Source organism: Coenobita brevimanus, chromosome 99, assembly GCF_032717465.1.
Source record: "Coenobita brevimanus isolate Jiangsu-jjx chromosome 99, ASM3271746v2, whole genome shotgun sequence".
NCBI classification, from domain to species: domain Eukaryota; kingdom Metazoa; phylum Arthropoda; class Malacostraca; order Decapoda; family Coenobitidae; genus Coenobita; species Coenobita brevimanus.
Window position 1 is genome coordinate 15,514,876 of NC_137052.1, and position 16,531 is coordinate 15,531,406.

A 16,531-nucleotide genomic window follows, 5' to 3' on the forward strand; every position below is an offset into this window, starting at 1 on the left:
TTCACTGACTTCACCTCTCTCAAAAACCATCACTTTACTCTTCCCTACATTCACCTTTAGGTTCCGTTTCTTACACACTCTCCCAAACTCATCCACCAAGCCTTGCAGCTCCCCTTCGTCTTCACTCAACAACACAGTATCATCTGCAAGCAAGAGTACAGGGAGTTTCCAAACACTACCCTCTCTCACCAGGGCCACTCCAACATCCACTACCCAACCTTGTACCTCCTTTGTTACCCCATCCATGTACAGATTGAACAACCATGGAGACATGACACATCCCTGTTTCAACCCAACCTTCAAAGAGAAAAATTCACTCAGTTCACCATCCACACGCACTGCAGCATTAGCACCATCATACATACTCTTCACAGCATTCAACAACTTCCCATCTACTCCGTATATTCTTAATACTTTCCACAATCCTTGTCTATCCACCCTGTCATATGCTTTCTCCAAATCCATGAGAGCCACATACAACTTCTTTCCCTTCTCTAGAAACTTTTCCACTGAAGATCTAAGAATGAATATCTGATCTACACAACCTCTTCCCTTCCTAAAGCCTCCCTGTTCTTCTCCAACTGATTCCTCTGTTCTTTCTCTAACTCTGTCAATAAGTATTCTACCATACACTTTTCCTATTATACTAAGAAGACAAATACCCTTATGATTACCACACACTTCTTTTTCCCCTTTTCCTTTGTCTATCTATCTATCTATAGCCCGACGCCCTAATCCCGCAAAGGGTGGCCGCAGACAAAACGCCTCCAAGTCACTCTGTCACCCACCATTTGACTCCCCTCCCCCCAACTCACCCCCCCCTCCCTCATATACCTCTCAACTCCATCCCTCCACCTCATCCTCGGTCTACCCCTCCCTCTCCCTCCCTCCACCTCACCTACATACACCCTCTTAGTCAGTCTTTCATTCTCCATTCTCTCCACATGTCCAAACCACCTCAGTGTATTTCTCTTAATCTTTTCAACCACATCCACATCTACCCCACAACGTTCCTTCACTTCTTCATTCGTCAACCTGTCCCTCCACGTCACTCCACATGCTCCTCTCAAGTAACTCATTTCCACTGCTCTCACTCTTGACTTGTTCCCCTCTTGCAAGGTCCACGCCTGACTTCCAATCTTCCGGGACTCTACCTTCCTCCCAGGCCAATCTGCACATCTTCCACATCCATTCTACTACTATCTCTCCCCCATGCTTCAGTATTTCACCACACACTCCATCAATTCCTGGGGCTTTCCCCAATTTAACTTTCTTTATTGCTTCCACAACTTCTATCCTACTGATTTCTTCCTATCTTCTCACCTCCCTCCTTCTCCCAGTCATTCCCCAGCCACTTATACTTGCATTATTTCCATCCTCTGTGTTCAACAATTCCTTAAAGTGTTCTCTCCATCTGCTCACTTTTTCTCCCTTCTTTACTAGTAATCTACCATTTTTATCTTTCACTCCCCTGCTAACCTCACTTCCACCTTTTCTTACTCTCTTCACCTCTTTCCAGAACATTTTCTTACAGTCCCTCCACTTTACACTCAAATTCCTTCCAAATTCCTCATCCACTCTCTTGTTACTCTCTCTTACTAATCTTTTCACCTCTCTCTTTCTTTCTACTTATAACTCTCTCTTCCGCCTCTCAACTTCTTCCACGCCCCTATTTCTCATCCATTCATTGTATGCTTTCTTCTTTTGTGCCACAGCCTGTCTCACCTCTTCAGTCCACCACGCTGTTCCTTGCACCCCCCTCTGTCTTCTCTTCTTCCCATACACCACATCACGTGCTGCATATATTTCTTCTGTAAATATCCTGAACACGCCTTCCACGTCCCCCATCTGCTTCAATTCATATTTGCCCAATCGTTCCTCCACTTCTCTCTTATACTCTGCCTTTTTCTCATCTTCTTGTAACCTTTCCACTCTCCTTGCCAATGCTCCTTCTTCCCGTCCTTCCCTTCTATTTCTCCATCGTATTTGGATCTTGATTCTGGCCACCACCAAGTAGTGGTCAGAAAGTCCACTCCCCCAACCTCTGTAAGCTCTTGCATCCATTACACATCGTCACATCCTTTCATCCACACACACATAATCAATCATTGCCTTCCTTTCATTCAGTTCACCACCCACCCTTCTCATCACTCGCCATGTATACCTGTGGATCATTTTATGCCTGAAGAGGGTATTGGCTATTACAACCCCCTCCCGGCACAAATGTCCACCAACGCACTGCCATTCCCATCTATCTCAGCAGGCACACCCCACTTACCAACTATTCCATCCACCTTCACATTCCCTACATTACCATTCATATCACCGATCAAAAACACTCTCATTCCATCCAAACTTTACCATGCATACTTCTACAATTGTCCAGAACTCTTCTCTCACTCTACTAGCACGATCTCTTGATGGCGCATACACACACACAATCGCCCACATTTGTATTCCAACTTTCAACCTTACCCACACAATCCTTGACCCAACTGATCCATAGTCTTATGCTATACTTCCATCTTTTACCCACAACTATACATACTCCTTGTTTTGCCCTCTCATTCTCACCTACTCCTGCATATATACCCCATCCATACTCCCATTCTCTCACACTCTCTCGTCTCCATTTTGTTTCAGTTATTCCACATACATCCACTTTCGCACCCTCAAGCACCTGGACAATCTCTCTCTCTTTCACCTCATCATTCGCACCTCATACATTCCATGTTGCCATTACCAAGTCCTTTGTCCGGTCCTGGGTTGTCATCGTTTGGTCAGTCCTTGTCCGAGGCTTCTTGTTAGTTAGTTGTTTTCCGGGGAGGGGCACTAACCCTTCGCCACCCCTTTTAGTAACCTTTTACGACAAGCAGGGATGCTGGGGAAGTATTCTTGAAAAAAAACCCTACCCCCAGGGGCAAATGACCTATACAACATATCTGAGTCATTTTCATAAAACTATGCCCCATGGCAGGGGCATATGGCAGGGGAGTGTGGCATCAGTGACAAAATTGCCATATGTCATCACACATGGGATCACAAAGCACCCAAACCGAGGAAGAGGAATTCCAATAGGCCCCTATAATGATCGTGAGTACCCTAGTACTCATGATCGTATACGGTTCCGCTGCCGACATTTCATTTTGAGTACGGGGGTACACATTTCGGAAATTCGGTAAAGAAGGGGTTAACAGCAATTTAAGGGTACCGGCAGTCTGACAGCCACTTAGCCGTGATTTACGAATCCATGATTTATAAACACGCGATTTATGAGGATTGAGTGTATAACCGAGCAGTGGAACCTCCAGATTACAGTGACCCCCCCGATTACGTAGGTTCCATTTGTGACTTACCATTTACATGGAGAGGTAAACCCTACCCTGATTTTTGTTACACAGGAAAGAATCTTCTTTGTTCGGGAAAATCCCTAAATCGGATCCCAGTAAAACATTATCTGCCAAGCGCCAACAGTCCAAAGTCCCACACGGTGATGTTTCAACACATCCTCACACTAAGCTTCTGCATGCATGTTTACGTAAACATTTTATCATTTTCCTCACAAAGAACTACCGATGCTAAGAATATTTTATTATTTATTAGAAGTGAGAGAGATGCATAGTTGGATAACGGTTGAACCAAAATCAGGCAACTAGCCATGTAAGTTACATAACAAATGAGGCAGCCTGTCTGGTGTCACCCCAACACTGTCTGCATGCATGTTTATAGAAACATTTTACTAGTTCCTGCAAAAGGAGCAGTGGGCGATGAGAATATTTTATTTATTGAGAGTAATACACTCCTCCCCAACACCCACGCATCACTTCATTCCCTGTCATAGTAAGTGATCACTTATTGACCACTTTGTGCACCCTAATTAACCCTATTTTGTGTCCAGTGATGTTCCTGGAGGTTATATGTTTACAGCAATAATTATTAGGTATGATATGGGGTGGGGTGGGGAAATTTTTCAAGAGGGCCAAAAGGGGGACTTTGGGAAAATTTTGTATTTCACCCTACCAGTTAGCTTTATAACATGGGTTTCTATGGTACTGTTTGAGTGAATTCCATTTCCACAGAACAAAACAATGTTACATTAGGCGCATAATTGGGGGGTCACTGTATATCCATGCCATTACGTGTTTAAGACATGTTCACTTATCACAAATTTTCATTTTCATCATTAAGCTGATAATCAGTTTACAAGTAAGATATCTCACATAAGAAGTGATTTAGACAGCAGTTCTCCTAGTGAAACATACTCAGTTGACTTCCAGCCACGGTGCACTGGGGATCATTTGTTTTCAACATTTCATCTGCTGGATGTAAACAAAGTCAAATGTTACATCAGAGAACTTAATAAAACATTTTGCTCACTCGATCCGTGTAACATGTCACAACTGCCTGATGTGCATGAGCACACTGCAGACTTTATCTGCAACATAATAAATAGATGCTTCTTAGAAAGTAATTTTGTTCAGTCTGAGAAACTTGCTTTGCTTAGGCCCCTAATTAAGAAACCTGACCTTGATGTCGAGAGCATGACAAATTATCGTCCCGTCTCTAACCTGTCTTTTTTTTATCCAAGATTATTGAGCGGGCCATACTCGATCAACTCGTACCACTACTGGAACACAACAGAGTTGTTCCTGTTGTTCAATCAGCATACAGAAAATACCATTCAACTGAAACTGCACTAACAAGGATTCAGTGTGACTTGGTGGCAAACACTTGTAGTGGGATGCCCTCTCTCCTAGTTCTGTTGGATCGGTCTGCAGCTTTTGATACAGTAGATCATAAACTATTGTTGGATGATCTGTATTTTTATGGCGTTTGTGATAGTGCCCTTTTGCTCCTTAAGTCGTATCTGTTGGACAGATAGCAGAGAGTGGTTGTTGATTACACTAGCTCTGATTCTGCTCCCCTTCTATTTGGAGTCCCTCAAGGATCAATTTTGGGTCCAATTCTATTTACTATCTACACAAGCAGTTTATCATCTCTACTTGATGCTCATGATGTGTCCTATCATTTTTACGCTGATGACACCCAGCTCTATGTTAAGATGTCAGATATCAACGATACTAAGACAGAGTTTGAATCTCTAATGTCTGATATTAAGATTTGGATGGCTAAGAGGAGACTTAAGCTGAATGATGGTAAAACTGAGATCATCATCATCAGAGGAAACAGAAGGGGTGATGACACTGACAATGTCCTGGCTTTGAACATTGGCGTGTCACAGCTGCATCCAGTCAGTTCTGTTCGAAATCTGGGTGTTTATTTTAATTCTAAGTTAAATTACAAAGAACATATTAATCAGGTTGTAAGAGGGTGTAACTTGCATATCAGAAATCTGTACAGGTTATCCCTTAATTCACGCGAACTTTTTTCACGCGATTTCGGTTATCCACGAATTTTTCGTACATTAATTAAAACAAAATTATAGTATTCAAATAAGTAATTTCAATATACAAGAGAAATAAATAAAGTATAAAAAATGCCTACCTGCTGCCCGTATGCACACATATATGTATGTGTGTGTGTGTATGTGTGTGTGGGAGACGAACGGTCGAACCATTCATGACTTGCAAATCGTTATTTGTGGCTTATTTTTCTGCCTTCCAGTAATTGCTTGCCTTGTCTGTCAACATGGGGCATAAGTGTAGTGCTAGTGATGCATGTGGTAACACACCAAAACTGACTTGCAAAGTGATGTTGCTGACAGAGAAAGTTAAAGTGTTGGACAAACTTCAGGGAGGAATGTCGGCGACAATTCTCTGTCAGGACGATTCCCTGTCATTTATTTACATACCAGTTTATTTAGCAAGTACAGTACACTAGTTTTTTACTTATATGAGTTATAAAATCCCCCTGAAAATTAGTTATTAAAGTATTAATTAATCAATAATAAGTATATTAATAGAATGACGGGGAATTGTCCATGTTTTGACAGTGAATTGACTTGATGGTGAATTGTCTCAGAACCGTATGTTTGGGGTGAGTCAACTGTTCATACAATAAAGAAGGAGAACGTAGCATACGGGAGCACCAGACTGCTAAAGTGTCTCCACCTACGCTTGTGAATTGTCTTGTAACCGCATGTTTGGGGTGAATGAGTCAACTGTTCATACAATAAAAAAGGCAGAATGTAGCATACGGGAGGCAGTGAGGGCTAGTGCACCAGACTGCTGAAGTGTCTCCTCCTACGCCTGTGCTTGTCAGGTTTCAGTTTTAAATTTGTTACATTTTTGTTTTTAATACTTTATGGTAGTTTATAAGGTGTATGTAGTGCATAAACAGTATTATTCAGATGTAATATACGTATAGACATGCATAATTATGTGCACACAAGGGCAGAACATATACGCGAATTTACCACATACGCGAAGGGTCTGGGAACCTAACCCTCGCGTCCATTGAGGGCTTACCTGTACTCTGTGAGAAAATTCCCGAATAGACGGTGCCTCTTAACATTGGTCCATGCAGTGGTCTTGTCTCGTGTTGATTATTGTAATTCACTGTGGGTTGGTCTTCCAAATAATATACAGTACTAACAAAAGTTCAGTCTGTGTTGAATAGGGCAGCACGGCTTATCTTTGGTCTCCCCCCGAGAACCTCAACTACCCCGTTTCTGATTGAGTTGCATTGGTTACCAGTAAAGGCTAGAATTGAATTTAAACTGTGTCTTATTACATTCAAGGTTCTCAAGTTTGGTGAACCGAGGTATCTTGCTGAATTGTTAAAACTCCCATCGGCACGCCCGGGTGTGATGTTACGCAGTGGAGATGATTCCTTACATCTTGACGAGCCAGGAGCCATTCACCAGTCATCCTTCTCTGATCGTTCTTTTGCATATAGAGCCCCTAGATTATATAACAGATTGCCATTGTCCATAAGACAACTCTGCTGATGAATCCTTTAAGAGACAGCTGAAAGCCTTTCTTTTTTCAAAATGCTATGACCTGGAGAGAGGTACTATGATGGATGATTATAGGGTTTAATTATTGCCACTTTCATGTATATATGATGTAGCTTGTATTATATACAAGAAATGTCACAATTCTTGTAACTGTAAAAGTAATGTATGTGTGTCAAGCGCTAGTGAATTCCCAGAAGGAAGAACTGGCACTTTTGAGAAACAAAAGGCCTGTGGAGTCACATGGAGAGACAGGCTGACAAATGAGGATATAAAGGAGCATTGTGGTGTGGATGTGGATGTGATAGGAAGCGTTAGGAGGAATACACTGTGGTGGTTTGGCCATGTGGAGAGGATGGAAGGTGAAAGACTGACCAAGAGAGTGTATGTGAGCGGGGTGGAGGGGGGAAGAGGGAGGGGGAGGCCGAGGATGAGATGGAGGGATGGGGTGGAGAGGTATATGAGAGAGGGGGGTGTGAGTTGGGAGCAGGGCAGTGAAATGGCGAGGGACAGGGCGACATGGAGGCAATTTGTTTGTGACCACCCCAAACGGGATTGAGGCATCTGGCAATAGATAGATAGATTATTATTATTATTATATATTTTGGCATTTACCTATATTACAGTAAATCACATTTCTTTAATTTGGTAATGGATTTTGCCATTAAAATATACAGACACATTGTCACGGCATTATATATAATTGATTACCAGTGGAAAGTATTAAGAATATATGGAGTAGATGGGAAGTTGTAGAATGCTGTGAAGAGTATGTATGATGGTGCTAAGGCTGCAGTGCGTGTGGAGGGTGAACTAAGTGAATTTTTCTCTTTGAAGGTTGGGTTGAAACAGGGATGTGTCATGTCTCCATGGTTGTTCAATCTGTACATGGATGGGGTAATAAAAGAGGTACAAGGTTGGGTAGTGGATGTTGGAGTGGCCCTGGTGAGAGAGGGTAGTGTTTGGAAACTCCCTGTACTGTTGTTTGCAGATGATACTGTGTTGTTGAGTGAAGACGAAGGGGAGCTGCAAGGCTTGGTGGATGAGTTTGAGAGTGTGTAAGAAATGGAATCTAAAGGTGAATGTAGGGAAGAGTTAAGTGATGGTCTTTGAGAGAGGTGAAGTCAGTGAATGTACAGCGCGGTTGGATGGTGAAGAATTGGAAAATGTGAGTATGTCTAAGTACTTGGGTAGTGTGATGGGTAAGGATGGAGGTTTGGAAGGTGAAGTGCTTGAAAGGGTACAGCAGGGAAGAAAGGTTGCAGGTTCTTTGAAAGCAGTGATAAGAAACAGGGAAGTGAGCATGGAAGTGAAAAAGTTGCTACATGACAATATTGTGATACCAACTCTAACATATGGAAGTGAAGCTTGGATGTTGTTGGAAGGACACAAGTCAAGAGTGAGAGCAGTGGAAATGAGTTATTTAAGAGGAGCCTGTGGAGTCACATAGAGAGACAGGCTGACGAATGAGGATATACAGGAGCGTTGTGGTGTGGATGTGGATGTGATAGGAAGCGTTATGAGGAACACATTGAGGTGGTTTGGCCATGTGGAGAGGATGGAGGGTGAGAGATTGACGAAGAGAGTGTATGTGAGTGAGGTGGAGGGGGGAAGAGGGAGGGGGAGGCCGAGGATGAGATGGAGGGATGGGGTGGAGAGGTATATGAGAGAGGGGGGTGTTAGTTGGGAGCAGGGCAGTGAAATGGCGGGGGACAGGGCGATGTGGAGGCGATTTGTTTGTGGCCACCCCAAACGGGATTGAGGCGTCTGGCAATAGATAGATAGATAGAGATTACCAGTAATTATTTACAGCTCTGCTTTTTAATTTTTTTAATGGGTACTCAACCTTTTTTGGGGAAGTTAACTTTCACATAAAGCAATTTTCAGAAAAATGGTAATGTTTAGGAGCACATACATGATATAAAATGAGGAATTACTGTACTGAGATGTAATATTAAAGTCAAACCATGAAGTAAGAGGTACTGGTAATTAAAGATAAACCACAGGGTAAGAGGTACTAGAAAGCCTTAAAAGCTGATGAGAAACTCGTCCTTGATTTTCCACCATTTGTGTAATTATTGATCACTCCATATTTCAGATATGGGACCTCCCGTCAGAGCTGAGCATAAGTTACTCTTCTTCTATAAACCACCCCAAGAATTTCAAACATGTACTCTTCATACAACTTCAGGAAGTGCAGATGATGACACTGCAACAGAATTTCCAGTGTCAGAAGCAAACTTAAAGTCTATAAAACTTCAGGATGCAAGCAACAATGCTGACCACCATGTATCACAAGCACGTGATACAAAACACAAATCTTCAGAAGACAAGGAATTCATGGTTGAAAAGGTTACTGATTATAACAGGATTTTTTGGCATCAGTTTGGTGAACACAGTAAAAAAACAAAGCTTGTGAAACAAAATCAGAGTGAGTTACCAGATAGAATTATGGATAATGATAGAGGAATGTGTAAATCAGGCAGTGTAAATATGAATCATAGGGTAATGTTTGAATCTAGTGTTATAAATATGATTAATGATAGAGAAAGATGCATGGGTAATGATACTGAAATGTGTAAATCAGGTGATAAAAATATTATTAATGGTGGCAGTATGTATAAATCAAGTGATGGAAGTATGAATGATAGCGGAATGTATAAATCAGGTAGTGGATATATGAATGATGGAGTAATGTCTGAACTTGGTAACAGTGAGAATGATCCTGTTACTTTAACGCATGTAAACCAGTCAGGAGAAGCACAGATGGTGGACATCAGCGGAAAGTACACGAGTCTGCGTAAGGCTGTTGCACGAGCTGAGGTTTCTCTTGGTGGAGTTGCCTTTGGTTTGCTGAAAGAGAACAAAATGAAGAAAGGCGATGTGCTTGGCGTTGCTCGAGTGGCTGGAATCATGGCAGCTAAAAGAACATGGGAACTAATTCCTCTGTGCCATCCCCTGTCACTAAACAACGTCAATATCTCATTTGAGCTGAAGGAGAGAGATGAAAATGGCAAAGAGTGTCACTTGGTTATTATAGAGTCACGAGCAGTTACTGATTACCGGACTGGAGTGGAAATGGAAGCTCTTATGGCTGTGACAGTGGCAGCCCTTACGGTGTATGATATGTGTAAGGCTGTCACACACAATATCTGTATATCAGGGATTTGCCTTATTTCCAAGTCTGGGGGTAAACAAGATTTTTGTCGTATTGATAATGCATGAAATGATTATTGTTGTTTCCTAAGATTAGTGTTGTTATGGTCATTTATGAGATGATTGTGTGTGTTCCCTGTGTTATTGTGGCCCCAGGCTCATCTGAAATGCATTGGACTGCATGCTGAAAATACACTTCTCCTGCAGCCTGTCATCCTCCTGTTTGAGATAGGGAACTAATTTAGGGACATTTGTATAACCTGACAGTTGAACCACCTGGTTTATATCAGTACACCACAAAGTGTAGGGGCAAACTAGATTATTTTTCATATTATTTTGTATATAAATGGACCACTTACAGAGTTTGTATTGTACAGTATATGAATACAGTAATCTCTCAATAATCCAGCGTAATTCAGTCAACCCCCACCTGATATTGTGCTGATACCCCCAATCAGCTTTCCATTCAGCACTGAGCTGGATAATGTGTCACTACCCTGAGCTATCTGTCACAACCCTCTATCGTAAAAACTTTCCTACAATACAGTATTAACCATGAGTAAAAGATTTTAAAAATACATTATTTTATTGATACAGTACATACAGTACAGTAATACAATACATAATATAATCATAATCATACTGTATGAAACTAGTTTTGGCATCAATGGAGGGTAGAGTAGTGCTGTATGTAGTACAGTGCACTTAATCCCATGTGGTCTAGTGGCAAATGGCTCCCACAAACATTATTCTAGCTCAACCACCTCAGCCTCTATCTCAGTTAAGGGTGCTCTAGTTGGTGCCAGAGAAGGTTTAGCAGGGAGTGTGAGGTGGAGATCCACAGATGCCTCTGAGTGGGGTGAGAACTCTGGCAGACACCACCCTTGAAGGGACTGAAGGCTGAGATGGGGGTGCCTTGGGAGATGTGTCTGGTTGTGACACAAATGATGCTGTGGCAGAGGTGGCTGGCCAAGGTGAAGAAGCAGAGACCAAGGTGCCTGGCTGGGGTAACCATGGTCAATGTAAGGAGGTACAGGGCTGGGATGACAGAGGCCAATGCAAGGAGGGTGAATGCTGGAGCAACAGAGGCTGTTGCAAGGAGGTAGAATGCTGGGGTGATGGAGTACCAGGTATTACTGGACAGAAAAACGTGATGGAGGTGCTTGGTGATCCTTCTTGACTGCAGCTTGATAACATTATCATGGCCCACTCGCAGGTAGGTCACCATAGCATCAGCAAAGATTGCCAGGCAATTGGAATGTTCGCAGTAGTTGAAAAGGACGTCCATCACATCCTGGACTTGCTGAAGTCTGGAGATATCAGCTACTTCATCATCATTATCCTCTTCCTCCTTCCCTGCATCCTCATTGCCCCATGCAGTCATGGACTCCACAGTTTCCTGGTCAGACGTGGTCTGGCACCCAGGGTCTTCCTCATCCACTTCCAGTCAGTCGTGGACGGTGTCCTCAGTTACCTGTTCTCCTGCAGCTTCCGTCTACCAGGCAAAGTCCTGAGCTTTAAGTCTGGTAGTGTCAGTAATGGCCCCTTCACCCTTGAGGAACTTGTTCCAATGGTGCTCGTGGGTAAGAGCATAAAGTTCCCTCCAAGCCTGGGCCCAATTTTAGATCACAGACTTATGAGAAAACTGCTTGAGGTTGACCAAGATCCTTTCTCTCGAACTGTCCTTGCCTTGGGCTGCCCCCTCCTTGTCCTTAAGCACAACCATCATGGCTTCCATAAACCTTTTTTAGTGCAGCTGCTTCATTGCCACGATAATACCCTACTCCATCAGTTGCAAGGTGGAAGTTGAATAAGGGGGCAAGAACACAACCCTAAAACGACCTCCATCTCCAATCAGCTCTTTCCCAGAAGGATGAGCAGAAGCACTGTCAAGATGGAGCAGTGCCTTTACTTGGTTGCAAGCAAGGTCAAGCCACTCCATTCGACAACTGATAATCTCCTTCACAGCATGATCGTAGAACCAATCTTTGAAGATCTTGGCTGTGAACCAAGCCTTCAGTGAGTGGAAATAAATCACTGGGAAACTATCCGTCAACCCCAGGAGACAACATTGCTGTTTTGCATGTCCCGCTATAACAGGTTTCATATAATGTGAATCTGTTGCTTTGGCACAACACAAAGCAGAGACACTTGCTGTTTGTTCACCTCACGACCAAGTATCGACTTCTTGTCAACCAGGGTATTACTTGGGACAGACCTGAAGAAAAGACCAGTTTCATCAACATTTTAAACTTGATTGACACATAGGCCTTCAGCATCAATCAGGTTTTTAAGCTTTGTCCAGAATTCATCTACTCCTGTGTCTGCATCCAAAGCTTCACCATTAGTACTCGTTAAAGAGCCCATGTTGAAGATACAACTGAGTCAGCCAACCTTCCGAGGCCTTGAAATCCATGATCCCCAGTTGCTCAGCGAACTTGATGGCTGCAGCCTTCAGCTCAGCAGAACGCTCAATCACGCCACTGCCACACTTGTCTGGACCAACACAGACAGGCCTGGTCAAGTTTGCCATGGCATGGCTTGGCCGTCATCTTGCGCCCATTCCGTCGAACAGTCCTGCCATGGTCACCCTGGAAGAACATCTTGCAAGATCTTGATGAAGTGCTTGTTCTTCCACAAATCCTCAGCCATCTCACAGAATTAGGGTACAGTAGTCAGAGCAATAGGGCACGGAGCACTGATGGGCCACAAAGGAAGTCACAACACTACAGCAGTAACTGATGCACAAGGGGCCACAGGCAAAGTCACAGCACTGGGGGGTAGCCACTGCATGGGTCACAAATGCACAACACACATATATGTCCTCACTATACAGTATGCTTGTTGATTATACCTGGCCAAGGGGTTTGATTAGATGGAGAGATTTATTGTAAGTGAATCGTTAAGTAATGGCCGCCCCTCAATCACCAGTGGGGTGTGTGGGCCGCTGCTAGTAAAATGGTGTGTCGTTGAGTAGAGTGAATAGGTAGCTGTCTCTCTTATCTCACTTTCCCTCTCTGTGTATCCTTTTATTGTGAGTGAGGTGAGTTATATTCTCTTCTTGGGCTACGGGGTTTTATTATACAAAGTTATATGAAGGTGTACTTGACAGCGTAACGTAGCGTTGCATGATGGTGAACCACCTAACTACCCTATCTCCTGCTCGATCGTACTCTAGGGCTCTCTGACCTACAGCTGCTTTCCCTGGAGTTATATACTGACCAGTGCATAGGTGTGTCTGTCTGGTACATTTGCATAGGTAGTTTTCCATGACGTCAGATAACTGGCTCAAGTTGGTCATGAAATACCTGTATTGTCTGTCTTAAAGAGTTTGTGATACATCGGCATTCTTGCGGTAGGATACGTGTTCGACCTTGTACATTGGACATAACTTATTGTGTAAGTGTTACTGTAATGCTAGGTGTTTAAGGCTCGACTTCTCGGTCCTAGAACACCTAATGTGAAGCAGGGTCCTCTTTCGAGACCGGGGCTTAGTGCAAATAAGAGAGGCAGGACACGAAAACTCCAGGCAATAACCTTACACGTGTATTTAGTAGACAGACACAAGACAGCAGCAGATAATACTGTACAACACAGTATTTGGGAAATCACAATCCTTAACTAGATAGATAGTACCTCTCAGGATACTAGTTCAACAGGCATCGATGATAACACTCTAGGCGTAGTGAACACAGGGTCACCGTGCACGCGGAGAAGCTGGGGGTGGGACTCACAAAGGGGGGGGGAGGGGGAGTGGCGACGCGCGGAGGGGCTGGTAATATTTTATAGTAATTTCAAGTGGGAGTAGATGTTAGAGAGTTTGCTTTGTTATTCCCTGATAGCAAGGGGGTTTTGGTAATTTACTATAATGTGATCTTAGGGTTTCACGTACGTGAGGAATGCCAAGAGGAGATTTAATAAAGGAGGGTGTAAAGCTCTGGGAGTCTGGTAATGTTTATAGTAATACTAGGGGAAGGGTATTAATAACACTTTTTCTATATTGTTTTATGGTAGCAAAGGGCATTTGGATATATCATTGATATAGATCCCTCGGTTTGGGGGTCTTACAGACTTGTTATAAGGGCGTCGCAATATGAGTTTGATTTACCGACACTTAGTTGCTGCACTCGTTAACACTACTCTGCCCCGTAGTATAGTCCATTCCCATTTCAACTTCTCTTGAACACTTTCCCTGCTATTTGGGGTGCACTATGTCACTTTATCACTGTTGCACTACTTAGGGTATATCACACTATATGGTGGGGGGCAGCTGGGGAACATGCCGGCGACTATTCCACAGGGATTGGGGCACCGCCAGGGGAGGGCGTGCAGAGAGGGCACGGGACGACTCTCAGGGGCATCTTCTCTCGTCCAGGGCTGCAGGTGGCTGAGGGGCCCGTACTTTCTGGGCTGGATACTGGAGTGTGGCCCTCGGGACTAGGGCCAAACAGGTCCGGAAATCTCTGGCTCAGGTCTCGTCCGGAGGTGGAGGTCTTCCGCTGTTGGGGCATAGGGATGTCCCGCCCGGGTGTCCTGGGAAGGCCCTGGAGTACCCGGGAACAGCGGCCCCCAGAGCCAAGTGGCGCCATCAGGGAGGGGCTGTGGTACCGACCCGAGTCAGGGTCCGTCAGGTGGGTTTTCTCCAGGGCCAGGCGTAGGAAGCAGAAGCCAGGGGAGGTGTTAGGGCCTCGCTGGGAATCTCCTGCGTCCTCTGCATCGGGGGTCAGGATCCTGGTCTCATGCAGGGGCGACAGGACTGCTATCATCTGCCTTCGGCCATGGGGCCCGGCTACTGGCCGTGGCTTCCCAAGGGTGCTACTGTGAGGTGCCAAGGCTCGGCTACTGGCCGTGGCTGGGGAGGGGGAATCAGCACGCCTCTGGACACCTTTGGAGCGGCTTCCGGCCGTCTGACGAAGGTTGGAGCGGCTACAAGCCGACTCCTGCAGGAGGGGTGGGTAGCGGCTACAGGACGACTCGGGGGTAACACCTTTGGAGCGGCTACCGGCCGTCTGACGAAGGTGGGGGCGACTACAGGCCGTCTCCTTCTGTTGGAGGGAGGAGCGGCTACAGGCCAACTCGGGTACAACACCTTCGGAGTGGCTACCAGCCGTCTGATGAAGGCAGCAGCGACTGCAGGGCGTCTCCTTCTGCCGGAGGGAGGAGCAGTTACAGGCCGACTCAGGGGCAATGCCTTTGAAGCGGCTACCGGCAGTCTGACGAAGGCAGGAGCGGCTACAGGCCGACTCCTGCAGGAGGGGGTGTAGGGCGGCTTCAGGCCGTCCCTGGAAGAACACCTTCTGACGAAGGCGGGAGCGACTACAGGCCGTCTCCTGATTACCCTCAGGTTGGTGTTGTACCGATTCCCTTAAGAGGGACGGGCGGCTTCTGGCCATCCCAAAGAGGAAGATACCTTCACAGAGGCTACAGGCACATTCCTGTTGAAGGCGGGAGTGGCTACAGGCCAACTCATGAGGGGTGCTGATCGGAACCAGACAGACAGTTCCACCCCCACTTGATGCGACGGTACCTCTCCCCGAAGGTAGTGTCGGATTCCTGCTCTGGCGATGGTGAGGCGGCTGCGTGTCATAGGGGCGCGTGGCCCGGGCTGACTTGTGCCATTGTCGCACAGAGTCTTGTGGTTCAGCTGCGGCTCCTCTGTGGGGTCCTGGTGGGGGTGTCGTGGAGTCTTTGGGGGCACTATGCTGTAGCTCACGCATTTTACCACCGTCCTTGTGGAAAAAGTCACGTCCCTGTGGCTGGAGGTGATAGACGTGAGTGTCATGGGTGGCGTAAACCAGCTGGAGGTCCTTGAGAAGGGCTTGCCAGGCGGTGGTGACATGGTTCTCCTCTTGTTCCGCATCACAGGTGAGGAAGAGCGTGGAGGTGGTGGGGGAGGAGCGGAGGAGGTGGAGCAGGTGGCGTGGTCCTCGTAGTCAGCGGTTTCTGCCGTGGGTAGGTGCCCATATTGCTCGTCGAATTTTCATCTTGGTGGTTGTTGCTGCTGGTGTGGTATGGTGCTTTATGCTGGACATTGAGGGTAGGAGCCAGGTTTTGTGCCGTGGTAATGCGGCGTAGGGTCTCTGGAGAGTGTAGATGGTGGGGATCTGGGCTTGGTGTAGCATGATAGTGTGAAGTTGGGGAGAGGCGGGTGGAGTCGGGGAGTGGGTGTATCGGGCGGGTGGGCATAAGAGGCAGGCTGAACGGGTGGTTGCGGTCTTGAGGGTGGGAGTGGGTGGAGAGGTGGGTGTGCGGCGTGGGCACGATTGGGCTGTACGTGCTGTTGGGCATGAGGTGGGCGTAGCGGAGTGTGATGATGTTGGAGTGGGCGTATAGGAGGGTGGTGGGCGGGAGGTGGTGGTAGTCAGGTGTAGTGATCGTGTGGTGGCGTGGGCGGGACACATAGGGCTGGGTGGAGAGGGTGGGGTGGAGGGAGGGAGTGGTGAGGAAGAGCGGTAGGAG

At 45.7% G+C, this 16,531-nt stretch overlaps 1 protein-coding gene across 1 annotated transcript in view; it reads left to right on the forward strand.

Moving 5' to 3' along the window:
• Positions 1-10,464, forward strand: part of Mocs1 (Molybdenum cofactor synthesis 1) — a 266,841-nt gene extending 256,377 nt beyond the window's left edge. The window contains exon 11 of the mRNA XM_080283926.1: positions 9,015-10,464. Coding sequence (XP_080140052.1) covers positions 9,015-10,141 — 1,127 coding nt within the window. The 3' untranslated portion in view covers positions 10,142-10,464. The remainder of the gene's footprint in view (positions 1-9,014) is intronic.
• The last annotated feature ends 6,067 nt before the right edge of the window (positions 10,465-16,531 follow it).